This window comes from Embiotoca jacksoni, unplaced genomic scaffold, assembly GCF_022577435.1.
Source record: "Embiotoca jacksoni isolate LCO1_2020_lvr unplaced genomic scaffold, fEmbJac1.0.p SCAF_9, whole genome shotgun sequence".
Taxonomy (NCBI): Eukaryota; Metazoa; Chordata; class Actinopteri; family Embiotocidae; genus Embiotoca; species Embiotoca jacksoni.
In genome coordinates this window covers 2593267-2618003 of record NW_027185447.1, presented here as the reverse complement: position 1 = coordinate 2618003, position 24737 = coordinate 2593267, and the positions used below count along the sequence as shown (strand labels likewise).

Here is a 24737-nt window from a genome sequence, read left to right as displayed (position 1 = left end):
GCTCCCAGAGCTAACAGCTGGTTTACTTACAATGCAGTAAAATGCAACAGAAAAACCAGCAGGCTCCACATCGGACCCGTCCCGTCGCATGTAACTTTGATTTCACCTTTCTGAGACTTAGTTTGTTAAGTTTGTGTTGCTGTTAAACACGAAGACTGACACGCTGAGATAATGTAGCTTAGCTCATGCACACAAGCAAACGCAGGAACATTAGATGGCAGGTCTCCCCCTGATGTTTTGTTTTTGAGCAAGCCTATCTGCATAGTTGGCTGCCATGTCATCATATCTGCAGGAAAATTTCCGTAGTGGCTGAGCTCGGTCACCTCCGGTTACTTTTGTACACACAGAAGTGTCAATGCCTTCATCAAACAGGGGAAGACAGCGTGGATCATTTTTGGATTGTTTCCGGGGTTTCTCCCCCGTTATAACACAACGCTACAGCCACTACAGCCTCACTCCTAAGTTTTACCAATGTTTCTTGATTATTATTTTAATCCCAGACAGTGCACTTTTAGATAAATGATAATAGTTACAAAAATTATGGGGAAATGCATAGTTCCAGAAACCTGGGAAAATCCTGGGTTTTAGGGTAATTGGCTGGAATAATGTGTTTTTAGCAAGTGTTTGTGTTGTTTTTTTTTTTTTGATAGATTGATATATTAGTTTTAGTTATATCCCATTAATGGAGGCATAAGACATTCACATACAAGCCCTGGTCCAGTAGCTGAGAGGTTTTACCTGACTGACCTGCCTCAGTCCTGAAGCACAGACCACAGATTGGAGGCCTCAGCACTCAAAGACTTCCTCTTTAGTTTCTGTATTTTAAGTCTGTTTTAAATCTGGAGCATCTCTCCATCTCTCTCTGATGCCAAAGGTTTTTGCTGTTATCGGTGACTCATTTCCAGCTGAAAATCAAATGTTATTCCTCCCGTGTCTTTTCATAGCTCTTGAAGGTGTAACCAACTGACGTTAATCCAGGGTTTCGCCATCAGTTCACACCGTGTCCCAAAAACAAGCATCATGCATGTTAAAGTTAAAAGACACAGCAGGGAAGTTTGTGGAGGTTTTTGATAGAAAGAGTAGCACAGACTCTGTGTCTAGTCTGACTTAATAATGTATAAAAGATAACATGGAGTTTGACAAAACAACTGTTCGGACAAAAAACATGACATAATAGCTTGTAGATCGTGGTGAAATCTGACTATCTTTGTGTTTCCATCGTGCATTTATCACCAGTGGGAGTGAGTGCATAAAGACCCTGGGAACACGGCGTGGCCCCTCACTACAACAGCCCTTCTGCTTCACCGCTGTAATTCTGTAAGGAAATCATGAATAGCGGGAGAGAGAGAGACCCTATTGAGACAAGCTTTTCTTTACATCGTAACTTAACTCCATTTCTTCCACTATAACACCATGACAAGGAGAATCCTTCCAAATAATGGGTTGTGTAAGGACACCATTGCTGCAGGCTGCATCCCTGTAATTGCTCTGCACTTCCTGGTAGGAGGCAGTTGAAATGACATGAGAATGGGCGAGTCTCCAAAGACACACACACACAACGTATAGTCTCACCGCCCCGAGACTGACAGACAGGCACAAACGCACACACCTACTTTTTATATAATTATATTTTATTTTCACGTGTTTAGTTTCCATATCACCGTCTTCACGTTTTGTTTCTTCTTTTTTTTTCTTTTCACATTTTCACTCCGTCATCAAAGGATTTTCCCAACGAAGTAACATAGCGACGTATCCTCTCTGATGTGTTGGCTTTCTTTAGAGATCTAGATTTTTAATGTGAGCAGTGGTGGCTGCCATGGATGAATATGTGAAGAGCGACACCTACAGAAGGTTAAACTCCAGTAATGTAAAGAAAAAGCAAGGAAAAGTAAAAAGTATCTCATTTAACAGATGGAGTTCAGATCAAAATGGGAACGTTATTAGTTCACATTTAAACTGTAAAATATGTAAAACAAAGAAAGGAACACAGAGTAGCAGAGTACACAATCATCTACATGTAAGCTCATATATTAATACACACACACTGAACCTCTTGGCAGATGGTGAACCATGAGGTCGACAGGGCTGTAAAACAAGCCTGTTCTCTTTGTCCACCTACGCAGCACTTTGTACAGTGTGTCTATCAGATGGCGGCTCTTTATCAAGGTGTGGCTGACAGTGGCTCCACACAAAGCTCTGTTAAACAGGAATATGGGAGGCCCACGTCTAATGACTGGGGTGTCACATCATTACAGAGCAGCTCTGTCTTATCGCTGCCATTTTACATTTACAACTGAGAGTGTGTGTGTGTATGTGTGTGTGTGCGTGTGTGTGTGTGTGTGTGTGTGCGTGCGTGCGTGCGCGCGTGTGTGTGTGTGTGTGTGTGTGTGTGTGTGTGTTTGTGTGTGCAAATGACTGAAGTGACCAGACTGTTTGGTGACAATTGTCTCCTTCTTGTAGATTTTATTTTGCAGGATAAGCAGCATTTCTCTATGTGTTTAGTACAAGTACAAGCAAACCAGCGCCGTTAGACTGAAGCCAGACAGCAGCCTGGTTACTGGAAGAAGTTGTGGCAGCCTGTCATCCCATCAGGTTACAGATGTTGGCAATGTGTCGGTCAAACCAAAGCTGACCCGACACATTGTGGACTTTGCTGTTTTTCTCTGGTCTTCATTCCAGTTAATGATATAACTTATAACAGACATTTTTTCTTACCCCCATAAAGCGTTGCATGTTTGGGTCTCCGCTGTAGCTCACTGACGATATAAAAACATATCAGTTCAGTTCTTCATCTCTCTTTGTCTCTAAATATGTATTAAAAGCACTATACTTTTGGTTTGTACTTAAAGTACATTGGTGTATGTGTCGCTCATGGTTACCCTACTATATGTGTAATTATATGGTTGCATGGGTCTAAGAGTCACCTTCCCCTGTCAATTATCAGGCTGTTTGCAGGAAGGGAGATTATGCATAATTGCCAACCATAGCATGGCCTGGGTGTTTCCTCCCGAGTCACATCACTGAGACAGAAGGTAATTAGTGGATTTGCCATGCGAGCAGACAAATGCTATGTTGCTCAACTGCATACCTGCAGCTGGATCTGGCACTAGACTGTGTGATTAATGATATTGTCAGCAGGAGTTAGGAATGATTCAGCTGGATAAATCAATGTTAAAATACACTGATGTTTATGTCTGGCTCTGTTAGGTTTAATGGAGGTGTACTTACAACTCAAGTTATTTTGTATCTAAAAGAGATTTGAAGGTAGAATTCCTTATTATGTTTTGCACCAATAATCTTTTTATCTCCTTACTTTTCTTATAGAATGTAAAACTTATAACATGGATTTTCTAGTTTGATAATTAACCAATAAAACATTTTTAAGGACACTTTACAAAATAAATGTCAACAGACAAGACAATATTACTGTACCAGTAGAGTCAGATAATAACAACCTGGAAACCGGGCAAATCCATTTTGATTGACACTTGGCTCTCGTGTTACCATAGGGTTCACACAACAGAGGCTTACAGGTGATTAATATTGAATGAAGCTAAACGTGGAGGTGGAGGTGGGGTGGGTGTGGGATACATAATCTTCAGTTGTTGGTTTGTCTTCAGTCGCTGTTGTTGTAAGATTCATTCTAAAGGTAGCAACTGTTACTAAGGGTCCCATTACCCTAGTAACAGGCGCTTGTTTACATTGGTCTAATGGGTTTGCTTACTATCACTGTGGCACACGATGGCTAACTTCAGTGGGCTGAGCTGCAGACAGACCATGTGATTTCAGTCTGTCCTTCAGTCTGTGTTTTTTACGGTTTGTCTTGGCGCTGCAGTTGGACTGAAAGGTCGAGTGCACATTGAGGAAGAAGAATAGCTGTGGAGGTTTTTCACAGAGTCTTGCCTGTCCATGTGTGACGCTGCTGTTGCAGGTAAACCTCTTCACTTCTACATACAGCTACAGTATTTCAGCTCCTGTCTTTTAATGCAAAACACCACGTTCATTTTAAAGAGGTACCTTTTCTTTTTCTTTTTTTCCCACATTAATTCTTGTTTATAATTGTATGGTAAAGTATTTTAATATTTCAGCTATACAGACAAAAACAAGACTAAAAGTCTAAATAAGCCACTGGCAGATGCTTGTTAGCCTGGCTCTGCCAGACTATTGCTCACAACTTCAGTTTTCCTCACTGTGATCAGTCAGGAAATCCTGTTCCATCCATTAACGTTTGCTCAGCCGCTCTAAACGGCGGACCAATCAGTGACCAGTGTGTGCGGTTGAGCGCATATGGTGGTCAATGCTGATTGGTTAAAGGCTGGTCCAATAGTTTCAAAATAAACCTGAGGCCTTCACCTCATAGGATGCAACGACAGGAAACAATTACTTATGTATGCCCAGACCCATTTATATTCACACAGTGAATTTGGGTCTGGAAACATCAGGCTAGGTGCTAGCTACCGCCAGAAGCTGAATTTTTTTTATTAACCCTTTAAACCTTTAGGTTATTTTTTTTGAAATTTCCTCCAGAACACAACATCACCATATTTAGTCAGGAACAGATGCAAAACTCTAAGGCCAAACTTTGGCCTTATTTTTTGGTGACTTGGACTTTTTTTTTTTTTTTTTTTTTTTTTTTTTTACTTCTGCCTCATCAAAACTGTACAAAGGAGAGTAAATTACAGCTTTAACAATGAGACAATAAACACAAATGTTATTGAACATTTTCAAAGAATCCTCTGCTGCAACTCTACTAAATATGATACCATAGGAATATAGCACAAGAAATGCTAAATTGTATTTTGATCATTTTGATAGCAGATACTGCCTGGTCCCAGTACTGGGCCTCCATGGTGAAATGGGATTATACCTGAATACAAACGCACTGACATTAACACAGTCAGGAACATTAGATTGCGAAATGTTTTGCACACTCAGTTGACATCTCAGTCTGATCAGATGCTGTTGCTTCAGGAAACGAAACCCCACTCTGTGCTCTATAAATACCCACAACAAAGTTCATGGGAATCTATATCGAATCGAATGGACGATACTATTAATTAAGAGTAAACTGGGGCTTTTTGTTTTTTTTTGTCTCTTATGTTGTTGGTGTACTCTGATTCACTTGAAAAACATCTAATTTTTTTTCTCACTTTCTCTCAACAAGCTCACTGCACATCAAAAGACGGTCCTCCGTGTTGGAACAGTTATAAGTGAGGTTATGTGATGTGAGTGCTGGGTGGAGCTCTGCAGCGACGGATAGGCAGAGGAGAGAGGACAGGAGAAGCAACAAGGGGAAGAAACGGAAATGGAGGGAACTGAGGTTCCCCGTGGGGATAAGAAGCCTGCAGGAAGCCTGAAGCAGGAGGAGCCAGGAACAGATCAGCCTCCGTCACCCGACCATGGAGGCATACAGGTGGTGACATCAGAGAGTGGACTGGAGCAGGTTCAGAGGGAGGAGGCACTGACTCGTGACGAGAGTGGGAGGCTTTCCCACTTGACTGTCAACCAGCAGAGGCAAAATGGAGGTTCAGGTGTGTGAGGGGAAGAGCGGGAACAAAAGTGGCAGTTTCTGTCCATTCAGTGATTATTAGCTGCAACACAGCAAAATACAAATCTGCACATTTTGACACTTTAAAAAAATAAAGACAACACAAAAAACATGTGCATGTGATAAAATCTTGCACGCTTGATTTTTATGTGTTTATGGATGTAAAAGCATCCGGTGCATGCAAGGCGCAGCGACGCCTCCGGAGGTCCAAATCGAGGGTCTTTTCGAAGCGCTCCCACACAGACAGGGACAGGGAGGGGCAGACAGAGGAGCCCCGGAGGCTGGGGCCTTTCTACTTCTTTGGAGGAACCAATGGGGGTGAAATGTAAGTAGTCAGTATTCAAAAAATGGCCCTTTGTGAGTCTAAAGCTGGTTTTACATGTGACCCTTCACCTCTGGTCTGCAATGTGATTAAAGAACAAGTGTGTTTGATTTCCTCTGGGACTCTTCCTTCAGAGTGAGCAGTTACTGTGAGAGCAGAGGATGGACGAGGATTTACGACAAGCACAGGGAAGATTTCAAACTGAAGTGGTGTGAGACCAAATCAACTGCCAACTACTGCCACTTCAGAGAAGGTAGAGAGAAAGCACAAGATGTCCTCTGGATGCTGTATTTCACTTTATTTGCAGCCTCCTATGGTAAAAACATACCACAGTTTTACCAAGCAAGAAAGAAAATGACCGAAAATGATGTGTATCTCAAAAAACGTACTTATTTTTCTTGTTATGAGGTTTATTGTCTTCTAATCACAGAAAGAAAGCTTAAAATTGTCATTTCAGGCGAGCAGTTAGTGTTCCAGATCCCCAACAACAGCGTGCTCACCACGAAGATCGGCCTCCTCAGCAGTCTGCGAGAGTACGAGCGAGTCAGCAGCAAAGTCAACCACGGTCAAGAACTCAGGTGAACTGGACCTCTTTTCGGTTTCTGTCTCCTCTGATATTCATCTCTTATCCTGACCGGCTGTATTGATTATAAACACACAGATATATTTCCATTAAAGGATTTATAGTTGAGTCACGAATTTCCCAGCAACCATCTGGACCATCATGGTGGCTCAGTAGAGGCCCGGCTCTGTAAATACTGATTAGAAGAAAATCTGTGATACTCGACAATAAGCACGGCAAAATTTTATCATAAAAAAAAATCGGGCATTGACACTAAATCACACCTGCTTTTTATTTAGCATTTTATGTCTCGGTATTATGAACTACTTAAGTGGTTAATCATTCAAATAATAAACAGAGCGTTGTACGACCTGATTCTTTAAATGAATGCATGAAATGTCAAAGGAAGGAACGTATTACCTAAATATACACTCACACCTTTGACTAAATAAGAAGTGTAACTTTTTAGGAAAACAGAAACAAAACAAAGTGAAGAGTCAACAGAACAGATACTGGGCAACCACATGTGAGTCTGACTCACTGGAAGTAGAACGTTGACTATTTCAGTCATTATCCTCCTCCTGCGTGTTACCCTTTTTAAAATCCTGTCGCAACAGGAAACAACAATGACTACATCAGAGCCAACAATCAACACGCCGAAAAGTATAACTGGCATGTCTCATCTCTACACGTGCAAAGTGTTCCATCAGAACAAGTTCTACCTGACATTAATGAGTCAATCAAGATTGTGAGATTAGAAATACATCTGCACGTACGGTACATATAAACAGAACATAGGAACACTGATGTGGTCTTATAAATCCTTCATCATTTTGTGGTTTAAACATGACGTGTAACTTCTACCGAGAACAATTTTTTCAGGCAGTTTTGATTTCTCCCCGATTTTGAGCTCCCCACCTACATCAGGACAGCGGAAACTCTGAACATTTTCCGCCGCAAACTAAAAACACACCTCTTCAGACTTTACGTTGAACGGCAGAACTTTAGTATCTTAAAATGACACTTACTGATCGCACTTTGTAGTTTGGCTTTCTGGAAGAAATTGTATTTTCTTGATTCCTGTTGTTCTGGGTTTTGTACCCTCGTGGTTGAAATGCACTTATTGTAAGTCGCTTTGGATAAAAGCGTCAGTTAAATGAAATGTAATGTAACGTCTTTAATTTATATGACACACTCATCAGATCCTTCATAAGAGTTTCAAACTGCTCAGCACACTCAGCTGTTCATGTTCCTTCTTGCTGTATTTTACTTTGCAGGAGGCTGAAAATGGAGGACTTTATTCCCACTACCTACCGCATGGATGTGAGGGAAGAGAGGGAGGCTTTCTTTGCCCAACAGGAGGGTAAAGTGCTCGAACACATCTCACCTACGCTGATCTCTTACACACCGGTATCCTCATTCAACGATAAACAAAACTGGTTGAGCTGGATTCACCCTCGGGCTGCCGGCTTCAGTTTAACAGAAGATAAATCTAACTTGGCCGGTCATACATCAAACAATGAAAGGAAACAGAAAGGAACTGTGCTTGGTGTTAAGACAACAGTTACCTCGGTGAGTGTTTAATCAAAAGGTTGAGGACGTTGGACAATTATGCACTTCACCTCCCATAAGGCCCTGATAAAATCACCAGGGGAACATGCTGTCGCCGTGGAGACGAGTCAGCAGAGGGCGGGGCTGAGACACAAACAAGAGGAGATCGGCTCAGCAGGATCTGAGTGAGCTGCTGCTGCTGCTGCTGCTGCAACACTGGACGAAACGGAGCCTAATAAAACACATTTAATATTAAACCCTGATGTTAGGGACTGGATATGAGATGCTCCTCTGGGTTTTATGTTGATTGTAGTAATACAAACACACAACATTATGATACGTGGTGAACAGGTTTTGACAAACATGGTTATCACTAAGTAAACAGCAGAAAGACACAGACAGCTGGTTTAGATCTGTAGCTGATGGATGAATCAGTGGAAGATAAGACTGGAGAAAATGAAATAAACCAGAGAACCAAACCTTACAGAGTGGAACAGAAATATATATAAGAATTAAAAAAAAAAGACTGACATCGCTCCACAATTCACTGATCCACCGGCCTCTACAATTGAGAATAAGGTCTGAGTCTGTAAGTTGAGACTTTGGGTATCCTCATTGTGTACCATCACTGAGATGTAGGTCACATAACAAAGTAGAAATACTTCAGTGTGAGAGTACGTTATTATAAGTAAGTGCAGTATTCACAATGTTCCTCTGGTACATATACAAAAGCAAAAGCTGCAAAATGACGTAATTGTAACTGATGCATCAAGATGTAAGCAGCATTTTAGTAATGTATCTAATTTCTTCTATTTTATATACTGTATGTAAGTTGAATGGGTTATGAAGAAGCTGATTGGTGTGTTTGTTTTCATATTAATCTATGAAATGTCAGTGGAGTAGAACAGCAAAGTATAAATATGATAACAGAAAGAAAAGCAAAGACATAAGTACACATTCTTTAAAGTTCAATCCAGTAGATAAACTTAGTTATGTTTAACTATTGCAGAATACTACACACATTTCAGGTGTGAGCGCTTGTTAAAGTGGTGCAGTGCAAATATAGCGCACTCAGGGGCAAACGGGAATTCATTTCACACACAGCACAAGTCTCATCCAAACACACAAAAAGGTAACAGAATAAAAATAACAGGAGCAAAGAGCTTATTTTAAAAAACAGTATAGAACGGGACACTATGGGGCCTTACTGTATATTACATACCTCTGCGTGCCGTATGTTTTTATAAGAGCTGTTATTATAGCACTTTACAAAAAAAAAAAGCCTGTACAACATTGATCTGATGTCCCTTTGATACTCCTGCCAGGTGTGAACAACAACGAGATGTGGATCTGTAAGCCCACCGGTCTGAACCAGGGCCGAGGGATCTTCCTGCTGAAGAGCAGCGAGGACGTCGCTGCCCTCAGACTGAAGCTGCAGCACATTGAGGACAGCCGGGCAAACAGGAAGCTGCTTCACCGCCAGCCTCAGGCCCACGTCGTCCAACAGTGGGTGAACAATTAATATCAACTGATATTTGATGTCCTCATCAAGGCAACTTCCAAGAGGAATAGAAAATATATGCCGTTGATTTCTGCCTGATGAGCTTTGCTTTTAGAAGGTTTGGTGTATTTTTTTTAGATGCACCAACAGACTCAAAAAATTATTTTACCCTTCAGCTGGAGTTCTCAACTACACTTGTGAGGTTTTGCATCATTCTGCCTAATTTTTGAATAATAATAGCAATATAACTGACATGAAAACCATACCGTAATACTAAAAGTTGGTAACCTTTTGTGAATAGGCCGGCCCCATTTAGAGAAAAGAGTGACTAACAAATACTGCTCTCAGTAAGTTTGTACTCGTATGTGCTCGTATTCACAGAATTCAATGGGATTTTTTTTTTTATTTTAGGCACTTTGCTTTCAAACATTTACATCTTCTAATTGGAAAAAAAATGGAAAATGTAGCTTTTGAAGTTGTCTGGAAGGTAACCTCACATTTCGCCCTCAGTTATCTCCGGAGCCCGCTGCTCCTGAAAGGCAAAAAGTTTGACGTGCGCTCCTACCTTCTCATCGCCTGCACCGCGCCTTACATGGTCTTCTTTCGTCACGGATACGTGCGACTGACCTGCGACCTCTATGACCCGGGCTCCAACAACCTCTCTGCCCACCTGACCAACCAGGTAGACCCCGAACACCAGACATACTCTGTCAGAATATCAAAGGTTCCCTGGCTGGTCAGAAGAATTCCCACACTGGCTTTTGATTATCTGCTGTTTGGAAATCACACGGCTGTTAGAAACATCTCCGTGATACATTTCATCAAAGCAGGTTAAAAAATGGATCATTCCAGCGGTGCTTCGAAACAGCCTTGAATTCCTGGAATAATGAGTCCAATTAACTCCTTCCACTCTGTACCGACATCAAGCTGTATCTTTTCAAATGCCGTGATTTCTCGAAGGTTGCCGAACGTGGCAAATTCACAGAATAGTCTGCCTAATACTGTTATGACTAATTTGGATGTCGTATTGGTTGTACGTCCTTTTTTTCACATCATATCGCAGTTGAGAACTCTTACAACAGGTTTAATAACACAAGTGTCACTGACTCATTGTTATAAAGCTGTTATTTACTCTCTTATTTATAGTTTCCAGTCTGGTGATATGAATTAAGAGACTTTTAGTATTTCTACTATATATATAGAATATATGATGTATATTCTATATATATAGTAGAAATTCATGAGGCCTTCATGCTACTGGCATGTCTCTGCTAAGCAAACATTCTAAACTTTCTTGATGTTGCTTTTTTTAAAATAATTTCCTGCACTGAAAGAATACGAAATCAACGCAGGTTGCTCATTCTGTTAAATACGTCTTTTAATCGCACACAGACATACCTCAGTGGTCTGTGGTTGAAAGGTTGTCAAATAGTGATATGCCCACACTCAGTAACAAGAAGAACCAGGAATGAACAAGCAGTGAATGGACATGTTTTGCTCTCTTCATAATATTTATAGGGAAATGCTGCTAAATGCTGCTGAAGGACCAGATGATTTCATGTCATATATCCAGCACTGCTGTTCTCTGCAACAATCCATTTTACTGAACCAGAGAGAAGCATGTAGCGGTCTTTAGATAACGAATGAAGGATTACTGTGACCACATGAAGTATATTTTAGATCAGGACTGACAACACTTTTCTGATGCTGACTTTCTTTCATTTCAACTTGGTACAACATCACAGATCAGTTTTGGTTCTACTTTCAGTGTAGAATCTTTTATGTGCATGTTAAATATTTAACCTGCTAAAGATACGATTACTTGAAAGTAACAAGACGTAGTATGATATTAAAAGTACTGCTCATCCTTCTTTTCAGTACTTGTCTGAAAGAGGTTAAATAGATGAGAGTTCAGTTGTTGCGTTAAACGTCTGCCTGCCTCTGCTGACTGCTCCGTGTGTCTCTGGTCCCCCTGCTGTCCACCTCCAGTACATGCAGAAGAAGAACCCTCTGTACAGCCTGCTGAAGGAGGACACTGTGTGGTCCATGGAGGACTTCAACACCTACGTCAACGACAGGTTTCAGGTTGCCAAGGCTCTGCCCAGGGACTGGGTGCTGGGCGCCTTTGCAGTGAGTGTCGTAGCTCTCAGGGACCAATTACCGTTTTAATGACGGCTGTTGGCACTCGCAGCTAATTGAGGTTATGGTTAAGTTTGGATGAGCTCCTTCCTGTCGAAGGATGCATCGTCTTATCACTCCAACGAAACATCACACGTGTTGTTTTTCTCCAGATTGCCATGTAGTTCAACAAATAGGGCAGTGCACCACATTTTGTTGTTGCATTTTTAGCTTCACCTGTCAGAATAATGCCTCAAACCCTGATTGTGACACACTCTGACGTACATACAGACATCCACAATGTGTCCGTATATACGCAACACCCTCTTATTCCCAATGCTTCAAATCCTGAAATTTGTATTTAAAGCTGTTCGCATCTCATATGGTTTTTTGTTTTTTGTTTAGGCACCAAAATCAACTTTGTTATTGTTAGTAAAAGATAATGTTTGGGGTCACTTAAATGAAATTCACTTTGATTTGCTTTTTCATGGATTCAAACGCTGTTTTTCCCGGGTATATCCCTGGCTTTGCTTCATCTAACCACCCATGACCTCATCCCTACACACATTTTTCACACATTGTACTAAGTCACATGACCTTTTTCAACCCACCTCGTCACAGAGCACAAGACATAAAGTACCTTGTACGTATCTAACTGATCCCCCCTGTGACTAAACAGGAGTATTTGTCACCCTGGGAATGAGAGCAGTCTGATATGCTTAATAGAAACAGGCTGTTGTATTACAAATACAAATGTATCTGCAATTCCAAAGTTTTTGTATTTGTTATTTGATAATCACATAAGAAGTCTGAGCATCATGACTTCCGTGGCCGAACAAATCAATCAGTCCAGTCAGTCACGAGTAAAGAAATCATCAAATCATTCCTAAATAGCACTGAAATAAATCGTCTCCACTGCTTTTCAGATATAGATGCAGAATTATTGCACTTTAAAGCCTAATGATTGACTTTGTTTTCTTTTTCATGCATCAGAAGCGCATGCAGCAGATTATGAACCAGTGTTTCCTGGCAGTCAAGTCCAAGTTGGTCTGCCGCCTGGGATTCTTTGACTTGATCGGCTGTGACTTCATGATCGACGAGGACTTCCAGGTGAATGGGGCGTCACTGAATATCTGACTGACAGCTGGTGTTCAACATGTGTATTAATCATGTGGTTGTAATAGGTGTGGTTGTTGGAGATGAACTGTAATCCAGCTCTACACACGAACTGTGAGGTGCTGAAGGAGGTGATACCCAGCACTGTTGTGGAGACACTGGGTGAGCTCACAACTCACATCATCATCATCTTCGTAGCACATTTCAGAGGCCAGAAGCTCAAGTTAATGTTCTTTTAAAGCCACTCAACCAACGATGTTCTCACATTATTTCACTGTTTGCAGGGTACAGCCACAGTTCTCTTTATTACATGTGTTATGTTATCAATGTACTTGCTCACCACTGCGTCGTTCTCTTCTTCAGATTTAACTCTGGAGATCTTCAACAAGTGTCGTCTCCGGCAGAGCATCCTTTCTTTGTCCAGTCAGAGAGAGTTTGTGCTGCTGTATAACGGTGTTGCAACTCCTGAATTTGTGCTGGCCAGCAGCAAGAGCAACGCAAACATCGAATTCAACCAGAAAACCACCAAAAAGATGCAAAAGACTGAACCCGGTAGGTGTAAGTCTGGATCAGAGGGCGAGACTGTTCCTTCAGCATCTCCTGGTAATTCTCTGTATGTTTCAGCCAGCGGTGATGAGGGGAGTAATTCAGAGTCTGGCCACCGTCCCGCCACCTCCACTTCCACCTCACCCCTTCATCAAACCACCTCACAGGTTCAGATGCCTTCACATTCACACAGCAGCAACAACAGCACATGGACCGTGAGGAGTAAGAACAGCAGGACTCGGGTCGAACTTAAGCCGAGCAAATGTACTTTGATTCATCATTCAAAGGCTGAAAATGACGCGACGCACCCTCAGCAGAAGGTGAGGCTGATCATGTCGCTGTCATCACTGGCTCTGAGAGAGCAGAGCTCTGTGTGTTACTCTCCAGAGGTGAATTTCCCTGAACATGCTGGACTTCCTGCGTGTGTGGACGAACATGAAGAAGACGACACAAAGAGTCGAAAAGAGGAGCTGTGATGCAGAATATGCAAACTGCTGTGATCTAAAAAAAAAAAAAAAAAAAAAAGTTTTGCCTTAAATTGTTTACACTTTGGACATCTGGTGCTGTCCAAAAAAAAAAATTGAAAATGTAATGCAACAATAAAATACATATTTATCTCTGACAATTCAGTATCACCTGGTCTCATTTCATTTTATGTCCTCTTGTTTGGAGAGGAATTAGTCAGAAAGAGGGCCTTTAATTTGTGTAATTATAGCACACAACCTTCATTCTCAAATTAACAGCAAGTGTCTAATAGAAAAGACATCCGTCAGTCATTCTGCCCAACCAGGAAGATCAACACGAGACTCCACTCTACAGTTGTTGTAGCTTGTTTTGATGGCAGCTCTTCACCTCTCTTGTGTCATAACTCATAATTATCTCTCCTGTCTGTCCATATTCAAGCTCGCTGCGTGTAAACACAGGCAGGCATGGCCTCGTGTTTCCCAACAGGACAGCTTGCTTCATCCCCACGCCTCTCAACAAGTCAGGCATCGGAGAGCTCGTCTTATCAGCACGAAGAGCAGTTTTTTTTTTTTTTTTCTGCCTTCATTTGGTCAACTTGTCTTTCAGTGTCAACACAAGCGGGTGTTATCTGTCACGCTGAGGCATCAGCAGTGTCCCAGTGTGAGTGTAAAATAACTCACACTATTTTAGTGTAAAATAACTAAAGTGCGAGGAAGCTGCTCAGTTCACTGCAGACAGGCAACCGACAGGAAGGAAGGAGCAACAACAACTCTGCTGCGACTCGACCGAAAACTTTTATCTTCAATTGCTCTTCAAAAACCTTTACCACCTTTCAGTCTGGGGGCTTTGTGGAAACGACACACTGCATGCTGGCTGGAAGGGGGAACTAGAGCTTAGCAGAACACCCGCCCCTTCTCCAGTGCACAATATCCTCTTTTCAATCCAACCACCCCCACATTTTGATGTTACCTCTTCGGTTTTAATGTGGCACACGCAAACTGTCTGGCTGATTGCCCAGGCAGATGGTGCTCGGTGTGCGGACCAGAAGCTGAGACGAGGCTGAGCGGGTCAGACTCCTCGTACGTCATGGGATGCTGCAGCGTGACCCAGAGGCATACTGGAGTGGACGAGGTGGGCCCTGATGAGCTCGAGCTCCTGGAGCTCTCCGCAGACAATTTAGGGTAAGATAACACAAACACAAGTTTACTGTTCTAAAGCTGAAAGATGTTTAGAAATAGAAAGATACTGGAGGGGAATTTACACATGTATCACTCTGCTTTGATGCTGGAATAAAATACTACAATGGAAATAAGAGCTGGATGGGACGCATCAATATCTCATCCAAAATGTCACTGTTTATAGAGATTGCACCTTTCAGTTCCGTTTAAACGTTTGAATGTGGTTTTGTGAAGTCTGGAGGAGGAAGTGGTAACGGTGTAAAGAAAGAAAGAGGCTTTCAGCAGCTTCTCTTTAAACCCTCTGTGGTTTTCTGTGGCATTTCATGTGTTTTGTAGGTGCAAATGTTCTTGTTCATCAGTCTTTGTTAGAGCTGCCATGTATTCATTGATACAACTTACGAGGATACAGTTTGTTTAACTTACAGGAACAGAATGTGTTGTCAGACAGAAACACTTCCAGGTTGTGTTGTGAAGAAAAAGTTTTAACTTGAAATCCTTGAAGCATAAAAAGCATGATAACACCTTGATTACAGCAGATTGTATTTTTACCCATCAGCAGTCAGAACAACAACAACACACAAGAACTAATTGGCTCCTATTTACTCACCATGAACTTGGGAACTCAGTGATGCTGCACTGATGTGATTAGCAGATTACTATAAGACAATGGCTGGAGCATGACGGGGTTTAATAGAGTAAGGGCGGGACAAATCCCCGCTCGCGCTGAGGCTGGGGGATTAGCAGAAACTAATCACAACAGGAGCTACTGGTCCTTATGTGTGGCTGTTTAATAATCACTAATCATGGTTGTTTGTGTTTCATAACACAGACAGAGATCTGCAGTCTGACGATGCGCTGTCACACATACACACACATACATACATACATATGCTCAGTGAGGTCTGTGTAGTGTGTGCTGGGATGTTAATGTAGAGACAAAACCGATAGCTAAGTGTTATTTATGATCTATTGATTGCCATTCATGTAAATATACAAGAAAATAATCCCCTTGCACTTTGAGGAAAATATGCAATTTGTGCACAAATGCAGGACTTTGACTGGGACTTCCAATTAAACTTTCCAAGAGAAGCAGAATCTATTTCTGGAGATGCACTACATCATGAATCTGTCTCACTGTCTGCAAGACTGTATAGCAAAATGCATCCAGAAGGAAATAAAACAAAGAACAAATGCATAAAACCAGCACCAGATCACTTAAAGTGACATGACAGACACCTGTTTAAAAAGCTGCTGCAGTGTTTCAGCTTGAGTTTAAATGATTCCAGCTATGATCCACTTTAAAATGTGTGTATATACAGTTTCACATATTGATCCCCAAACTCAGAGAGACATCTGTCAAAAGGACAATTCACTATTCACAAAAGTTCCCTTCGCAGCCCGTAGACTCTGTAGACTCTGTAGACTCACCAACAGTTCCTGAGCCACAAACCCTGACAGGTACCACCACGTCATCGAGGAGGCTGATTATTAATAGATATAACATGAAATACTCATATTAAAATGATCAAAAGTTAACATGCAGTCTTTTCTACTTCCATTATGCATTACATTGTGGGAAATCAACATACTCAAATTTCAACCTTTTTTTTTCTTGTCTGCCAAACATTTATTTGTAGCATTAAACTGGGGCAAAAAATTATGTCATTAGCAGGCAATGGTTACAGAATATAGCGGGTGAGCAGGTGGGTCTGTGTCTGCTCTGACTGTTGTAATGTGATTATGTCTGCTGCTGCTGCGTACCAGGGGGGCGAAGACATGTCATTCATATCGTGATATCTTCTATTGCTTTTCATTCAATCATTTCTTTACTAGCTCAGACTGATAGGGATTCCTACTCATAGTTTAGACAGACAGACATAATAGGACATAGGCTGTAGCATTCACACACTGCACAGCAAACACCAGGAACTGAGTCTGTGCCACAACGAGGTCACAAGGAAAACCACTGAGTCCACAGCACTGACTGCCGCTACCTCACCTCACACTGCTGTCTGATAAAATGTTCTAATCTCTGTGTTTGTGTGTGTGTGTGTGTGTGTGTGTGTGTGTGTGTGTGTGTGTGTGTGTGTGTGTGTGTGTGTGTTTTCAGGGTGTGGAGTCTGGGAGAAACCAGACTTCAGCTGTCAGTGAGGAGCAGCAGAGATGAGCAGCCGTCGCCGCCGCCACGCAAACCTTCAATACGACTCCTGGAACGAGAGGTCAGTATGTGTGTGTGTGTGTGCTGTGTGTATGTTTGTTGTGTAGGACAGTGACGGAGACACATTCGTACACTTTGTTCATTGCACTTTTCACAGTGAGAACACATCGTGTGGTTCAGTCTGGGCAAACACTTAACGTTCAGGCAGAGTGAGACGAGATGTGTCTCACATGAACACCAACAGTTTCCACTCTGGTATTTATGTTGACGCACAGACACACTCTGTACACACACTGTGGGAAGTTCCCACACAAAACTGAGACATTCTGCATCTTCTGTTTTTTGTGATTCAAACTTTACAGGAAACAAACGATGGAGGAAACACTGCCACAGAAACCTGGCACCTAAATTATAAAATTTTAAAGGCTTCAAATGTAAACTGCTGCAGAAGAACAGTCTTCCATTTATTCATCCATTATCTAAACCTGCTTTATCCTGCACAGGGTCACAGGGGAGGCTGGAGTCTATGAGAGGTGACGACTGGACTGATCATCAGTCAGCCAAAATGCAGACACTGCTTTCAAATGAAGATATCAAATTCTGTAGTTTGTGGTCAAAGGCAGTGACTCAAACTGTGAAACACACTTTTTTTGTTTTGCTGAGTTGTTTTTGCATGAGTTGTCACTCTGTGGAACATGAGGCCATATTTAGACACTAATAGGGGCGGTGACATGAGGAGATGAAAAGGGGGGGAAAAAAACGCCTGCTTGACAGCCTTACATAGAATAATCCATCCAGGAGTGAATTTGGCAGTTTTAAGTCTTTTTATCATAGAAAAATAAAGTGTAACAGATATGTGATGATCAACAAATGTGCGCTCATACATTTTTGTGTCTGCAGGTGGTGCTGTGGGGCCGGAGCAGAGACGAGCTCCACCACAGGATTTACTCCCAGCAGCCTGTCAGAGGTTGGGAGGGCCAACCTGCCCACATGTATGGAGAGATCATCCACTCCTCCCTGGTGTCTCTGTACAACAGCTACACACAGGTAACACAGCACCACACAAAGGAGGCCATGTTAAAGTTCCCACAGTGGCACAATAACTCACTCAGTTAATTATGTTTAATGGTTTGTGGATCGTAATAGTGATCCAGCAAAAAGAGCAAAACTTCAGTCTGCCATTTCATTGAAAAATAGTAAAACAGGTCAGTTTTATTGTTGTGAACATTAAAAACATAGACAGAAGATGATGGATCCTCTGATCAAACAGTTTGAAAGCAACTGAACACTGAAATCATTTTCCTACTTGGTCAGTTCTTCATGATGTTTGTCTCCACAGGAAACCAGTGAACACTTCCTGGTGTTGTTCTCGTTTCACCTGCTCATCCTCTCTCTGGACCACTCTCGACAAGACTTAATTTATGAGGTATTCTTTTTACTTTTAAAAGATCTTTACAAGTTCAGAGAAAACCTGCACCACTTGAAATACTACTTTATTTTTGCACGGAAGTGGGAAGATTTGTCAGGTGTTGATAAAGTGCAGGACAAAGTTTCAGTGACTGGTTGCTGGAAATAAAGTAGTGGACTCCCAATTAATGAACCAACGATGTGCTATGTGCTCAGCAGCAAGTAGCACAGACAAAGTTAGAGAGCCACTTTGAATACAACAGCACATCTACAAGAGGATTTCTTCTCAGGAGATGGTGGAGACCTAAAACCAAACTACGCTGAAAAAAGTGAAAACTAGGCTGTACATCTTTTAATTCCTCAAATCATTAGCTAAGAGGTGTACACATTTGGCAGGTAGACATAAACATACTGTATGCAAAGAAGGTGATTACATGTCAGTGTTGTGTTTACAGGTTTTCTTCCACCCCCTAGTGGCCAAAAGTCAATGAATGTTGCTTTAAGGTCTTTCACTAAATTAAGTGTTTAGTTACTTATTGAATATTTTGAAAAAAAATATAAGAAATTGGTACAAAACACATGATGAACAGCTCTCATAATCAAGAAACTGTTTGAAGCCAAACTGTTGACACAAAGCTCAGAATGACCTGCTTTAAAGGAGTCGTCCTGTCATTTAGTGTTTTTTGCTTCCACCTTTTCAGAAAAATGTGATCACATGTATTAACCACGTTTACCACATGTTGCAACATATGATAACATGGGCTATTACTTGGATTCAATCATTACACCATGAAAATGTTCCAAAACCACATGTTTCACATGCATCACGTGTATGTGGTCACATGTGAACACATACATTTTTTGCACATGTGAAATGTACGCGGTAAGGGCTCAGAATGGGTTCAAATTGCAGCAACAGAGGCTGAAATATCCAGATTTTTATTTCCTACCAGTCGAACAATGAAACTGCTGGATCTCAAACTCCCATAATGCAACTCTTTAGATCCTCCCTGCCTGGCACTTGCTCATACCTCGCGAACACCCTTTCCAAGTTTGCAATGCAGGCTTGTACAGTTTACAAACTCAACAGGACATAATGGGCATTGTTTTCTGCAAATGTTGGAATACATTTAACAAGGAAGTCCATTGAAACATGACACAAAGATGTAGCAGGGACTAAAATTATGCTGTTTTTTTGTTTTGTTGGGGAAGTCCTGCACTATAATCTCAATGGAGGAAACTGAAGCACGCTGACAGACCTGATTTATTTCCTTAAATTTGTCTCCTCTCATCTCGCAGGGCATCCTTCCCCTTTCTGGACTTTCTTTCCAGGTCGTCGCCCTGGACCCCGACGCGTCACATTCACCGCACATGTTTGAGATCAGCGGTGAGTCAGTGGAACTTGTCCAGCTCAGCTGAGACGTGGCAACGCGGTGTAAAGTACAGAGCGTGATTTATGATGTTCCTTCTTTCATCCAGGTCCAATGGTGGACTCCAAGGTGTTCATCTGTGCCAGTGCAGCTGAGTTCCAGAGATGGATGCAACACATTGAAGACAGGAGATACAAGTCCATGACGCAACCCATGAGCCCCTCCCACTGCGCTCTCTCCTATCTGGTAATGATTAACTGTTGCACATATGGCCACAGCTGCATGTAGAGAACTGGTTGTAGTTAACACAGTGTTCTTATCTCTCTGTTATAGTTACCATGTGATGAACACTGGAAAAGAGAAGAGCTGAAGAAATACCTCCTACAAGTGCCGATATGGCAGTGGGAGGGTTCGCCCATACAGCACATGGGTCAGCTGGAATACATGTCTGTGGTTCACATCATCAACATACAGAGACAGGTAGCTGTCTGAAGCCTGATCGGAGGGTTTTGGTGTTTTGACATGTTGAAGTAAAGCAAGTCAATTGTTGGCAGGTGCTCAGCTAGAGAAGACCTGATGTGACTGATTAATAAATGTATGTATGCTGTATGAAGGTGAGACCATGGAACAGGATACTGAACTGTTCAAGCTTGTTTTGTTAAAATAACAACGTTTGTATTTTTTTAGTATGAGGCAAAAATGGAGGGATCAGATAAACAAAAAAAGAATAAAAAAAAAAGGCACAAATTGAGTAAGAAGGACCAGGATAAGAAAGATAAAGACTCTGACATATTTATTTACTGTATTTTTGTCCAAAATCAATTTACTACATCAACACGATGCTAAGATGATGATTGTCTTCAGTTAACAGGTGTCATTTAAAATCTTGATAGAAATGATGAATCAATGTTTAAAAAAAGAGTAGGGAACCCTTCCTGAAAAACCACATGAATTTCACATGTACAAAAACTCATGTGACCACCTGACACATGTGACTCAGCACATGCGAAACATGTATTTCTCCGTGGGAAACGTGGTTTTGGAAAATGTTCATATAATGTAATGTGTGAAGCCAGTGTAGATTCCCATGTGAAAACATTTTCCACATAAAAAACACATTAGTTTCTCATGTTTTCCACATGTTGCAACATATCTTAACATGAGAAACTAATGTGTTTTTTCAGCATGAAAACAAAATTTGCTCATATAGATGGCCAAACACAAAACTAAATGCAAGAGATGTCTTTTTTTTTGTCCCTTCAGAGTGATCACATGGTTTCAGATAAGCCGCCACTTAAAATAACTTTTATGTAAAATTAAGACACCAGCTGCCTGGTGTGCATCACCTTTCTGTTTCTAAGAAAAGGGTTTGCAAACTTTTACTCTTTCACCTTGTAGAGGCTGCTTCTGTTCTCAGTTCAGTCAGACACCTCACGTTTGGGATCTTTATTGCAGCAGCAGATCATAGTTAAGTTTGGTGTCTGGGCTTCGGCCTCATCACTCCCCATAAATATGATTAGTTAGAGATATTGGAGAGTGTTGAGCAAATATCTTCAACCTGCCCGGAGCCTGCAGGTGGATGGAGGAGTCTGAAAGTAGAAGTGTCGTTGACAGACGAAGGGGAGAGATGGGACATTTTTGCAGCTTAAATAGACCACCAAAATTGGGAGGGTGTATGTTAGATGGTTATGGAGTATGTGGCATGTCCCATGATAAAGAGCAGAGCAGCTTGAGTTTACTGCCTGAAGTAGCTCGCAAGCATCGCTCCATCTATGGTCTCATTCAGTTAACAGAAACTGTATCAGCCTGTCAAATTAATATGCGAAATTAAGCTGTATTACAATTTTGATTTGATTTAGTCCTACTTTTGGTTTAGTGCTGATATATATTGCTTCACCAAAGTCCAATGTGGCAATGAAACAGGTTGTTTATGCAGATTATTGAAACCATTTTATTTGATGGTAAACCTGAAAGTGAGCGCAGCAGAGAAATGTTTGCAATACTCTCTCGCTGCACAGAACAACTGTGACTGTTCACCTTTGTGACCATCTGATGTCTTTTTAGTGACGTCTCCACATTAGCAACATACTTCATCAATTAACCAGGAGAGTGTGATGTTGTTGTTACCAACATAAATTGATTTCAGTATTTTGTCGGTGGGATACTAACACACAGTAAGAGACGTTGCTGGCTTTGTTCTTGCAGGGACTCCAGGAGAGACTGATGGTTCTCTTCCCACAAGACGTGCTGCTGCTGTCTGTTGACAACAAGCGGCTGAATATAAGATATGAGGTATTGTAAAATGACTCTATGGGAAAAATCCATAATAATACCTCCTCTACCACAGTGGCATTACTCCGTGTCCCAGTAATCATCACACAGTGTTTGTTCTTCTGACACATGACAGATAGCCTGGCTGGAACATGTTGTAACTTAAACCCGCTGCTGCCTGCATCATTAAATGGATTTCAATCAGCTCTGAGACAAAGTACTTACTGTAAGATAAATGTGGGATCATATTAAAGTAGAAATCTTCTGTCGTCTCTAACAGGGCAGGTTGGCCCGACACGGCATCATAGCAGTGGAGAGGTCTGCCCTGCCGGGACGGCTGGAGTTTGAGCTGAGAGGTACACCCACACACACACACACACACACACACACACACACACACACACACACGCACACAGACAGACATGTGACATCAACACATTAATATTGGGTGGGCAGAACGAAGCGCAGTGATTAATTTCATCTAATCGCTGTCTGGTTTTAGGAGAGCTGTTGGAGCCCCTGCAGGTGTCGTGCACCTGCCTGGAGGATTATCAGAACTGGATCTTTCAATTACAACAGGTTCGACTGTCTTATCTTTATGACGGATTAGACATCATGTAGGTGCTGATGTGAAATGATGAGCTAAAAGAGGCTAAAAGGCTCAGTGGAGCTGAGTGGAATAACACGACTGGTTATCATTGTGGCTTCCTTACCTGACACCTTTTCTATTACTTTAAAGCCCCTTTAAGTAAAAAAAACAAAACAAAAAAAAAAAAGATAAATTAATGCTCTAAATTCAAATCAGTACAAAAATATCTGAAGCACAAAATAAAAATAGATTTACTTCCTTGCGGTTGTCTGCCTCCACCAACCAGTCAGGTTGTACTTTACATCCACATCTGTCCAGATTCATATAATATTTGTAGTGAAGACTTTGAAGGAATTTAATGTGTTTACATGCTTGGCCAGTAAAGATGATTGACAATATTGCAACTATTGATGCTGTTGCAAAAAAAGATTTTAATGTCACAGTGAAACTGACCTTTGACCTTTTGGATGAAAAATGTCATCACTTTATCATTATATCCTCAAAGATGTTTGTGTGAAACTATCATAACTGGTATATGGATTGTTGAGTTATGGCCACAAATTGAATTTGTGAGGTCACAGTGACCTTTGACCCCCAGCAGTTAATCAGTTCATTCTTGAGTCCAAGTGAACGTTTGTGCCAAATTTGAAGAAATTCCCTTGAGGCCTTTCTGAAAGAATGGTGGTCACTATGGCTGTGACCTTTGACCCCTCAAAATCTATTTATTTCATCCTTGGGATTAAGTAAACGACTGTGATGAGACATTCACAAGAATAGGACAGACAACCCCAAACATTTTTACCTACACCGGCGCAAAGGTGTAAAAAAAGAAATAGTCATGTATTATGTTAGTGACGTCTACTGTATCGGCCAGCGGGAGGAAGTGATGCAATATAATTAATGAAAAGATGAGACTGTGGTTTTTGCCCAAATAGTTTTTCTCTGAGCAATGAGCCCGTAGACATTCAGTACAATTATATAGTACAATATATTTCCTCCCTGAATCTATCTGTTGTTAGTTGTATACAAGAGTAATTACTAGAGGACAGGTTCAATTTCCAGCAACTGTGCATCGGTTTACATGCAGTTTCTTTTAGCCGCCACTTGTTTCCGTTTTAAATGAAAATCAATATGAACAAACTTGTTTGAAATCAAAACCATATCCTGGTATATTTTTTAGTGTTTGTTCTGAAGTTGTTGCATAAAAATTCCGCCTGAAGCAAAGATTTTTAAACTCCTTGCATACATAAGCCCTTTAAAGTCAACCGTCTTTTTCTAGATTCAGATAAAAACAACTTGTCGAAGATATAAAGTTTGCAATAAATATTCATGTCCGAGAGTGATGGTTGATGCCCAAACTCTGAGGCAACGTTGCAGAAACAAGACTTTCTCTGTGATCCGCAGCCAGACAGAAGCGGCCACGTTGCTGTGAGTCACGCTCCACCTCCCATCCTGCCAAAGCTGCAGAGGAGCAGGAAGGAGTCCCGGGAACCGATGCTCGCAGCCGACCACTGTCACATCAACGGCCGCAGCTGACTCATCAGGAGGGAAAAGCTTCAAACTTTACTGTAACTGTACAACTAAATAAAGTGTAGATAATATGTAAATATTACTCTGATGTGTGCCACAACACCCTAATTCTGATATATTTGGGTGAATTCATCACTGTGACGGGACTGAAAAGACTCTTATAGCGCTCCTTCATGTGAGGACAAACAGAAACAAGGCTATGATCCAGTTCAACTTGAACACGTTAGATGTAGACACGATAGCTCTGTAAGAAAAATAGACCTGCAGAACCTGTACATACCTGTACGTAGCATTGACATCATGTTTTTCACAATAAAAGCTTTAAAAAAAAAAATCTAGAGTCATTAATTCCACACGGCAAAAAGTATCTGTATATATTTCAGTGGTTAAAAATTTACAGTAGTGTGCAGAAATCCAGTGTATTACAGTATTTTTGTGAAATTAGAAATGAAACCAGCTGCAAAGTTATGGAAAGCATTTGTCAAATCATATAAATTACAGTCAG

At 41.3% G+C, this 24737-nt stretch overlaps 2 protein-coding genes across 3 annotated transcripts; both read left to right on the top strand.

Moving 5' to 3' along the window:
• Positions 1 to 647: 647 nt before the first annotated feature.
• ttll10 (tubulin tyrosine ligase-like family, member 10) lies at positions 648 to 13881 on the top strand. Of its 2 annotated transcripts, XM_069141438.1 has the most exons (13): positions 648 to 3931; positions 5165 to 5531; positions 5717 to 5873; positions 6005 to 6123; positions 6328 to 6448; positions 7710 to 7795; positions 9309 to 9489; positions 9995 to 10166; positions 11474 to 11614; positions 12596 to 12712; positions 12787 to 12880; positions 13082 to 13270; positions 13343 to 13881. In XM_069141438.1, exons 2-13 carry the CDS (start codon positions 5306 to 5308, stop codon positions 13738 to 13740), a joined length of 2001 nt encoding a protein of 666 aa, XP_068997539.1. In that variant the 5' UTR covers positions 648 to 3931; positions 5165 to 5305; the 3' UTR covers positions 13741 to 13881. The 2 variants fall into 2 exon arrangements, with proteins under 2 accessions (XP_068997539.1, XP_068997538.1); XM_069141437.1 differs by having other exon boundaries at positions 648 to 5531.
• An 852-nt stretch (positions 13882 to 14733) lies between these two features.
• On the top strand, positions 14734 to 24529 carry LOC138193119 (probable pleckstrin homology domain-containing family N member 1). The gene is made up of 11 exons (XM_069140942.1): positions 14734 to 14910; positions 17018 to 17126; positions 17966 to 18112; positions 18405 to 18491; positions 19772 to 19859; positions 19952 to 20088; positions 20176 to 20322; positions 22048 to 22134; positions 22394 to 22469; positions 22616 to 22692; positions 24107 to 24529. The coding sequence occupies exons 1-11, from the start codon at positions 14816 to 14818 to the stop codon at positions 24236 to 24238; spliced, it is 1182 nt and encodes a 393-aa protein (XP_068997043.1). The 5' UTR covers positions 14734 to 14815; the 3' UTR covers positions 24239 to 24529.
• The last annotated feature ends 208 nt before the right edge of the window (positions 24530 to 24737 follow it).

Excerpts from the sequence above, each read along its gene's own strand:
- ttll10 (XM_069141438.1), top strand. The coding sequence starts at position 5,306 with ATGGAGGGAACTGAGGTTCCCCGTGGGGATAAGAAGCCTGCAGGAAGC. Across the intron at positions 9,490-9,994 it reads CAGGCCCACGTCGTCCAACA|TTATCTCCGGAGCCCGCTGC; the intron begins GTGGGTGAACAA and ends TTTCGCCCTCAG. Across the intron at positions 10,167-11,473 it reads CTGCCCACCTGACCAACCAG|TACATGCAGAAGAAGAACCC; the intron begins GTAGACCCCGAA and ends GTCCACCTCCAG.
- LOC138193119 (XM_069140942.1), top strand. The coding sequence starts at position 14,816 with ATGGGATGCTGCAGCGTGACCCAGAGGCATACTGGAGTGGACGAGGTG. Across the intron at positions 20,089-20,175 it reads ACTGCGCTCTCTCCTATCTG|TTACCATGTGATGAACACTG; the intron begins GTAATGATTAAC and ends TCTCTGTTATAG. Across the intron at positions 22,135-22,393 it reads GGCTGAATATAAGATATGAG|GGCAGGTTGGCCCGACACGG; the intron begins GTATTGTAAAAT and ends CGTCTCTAACAG.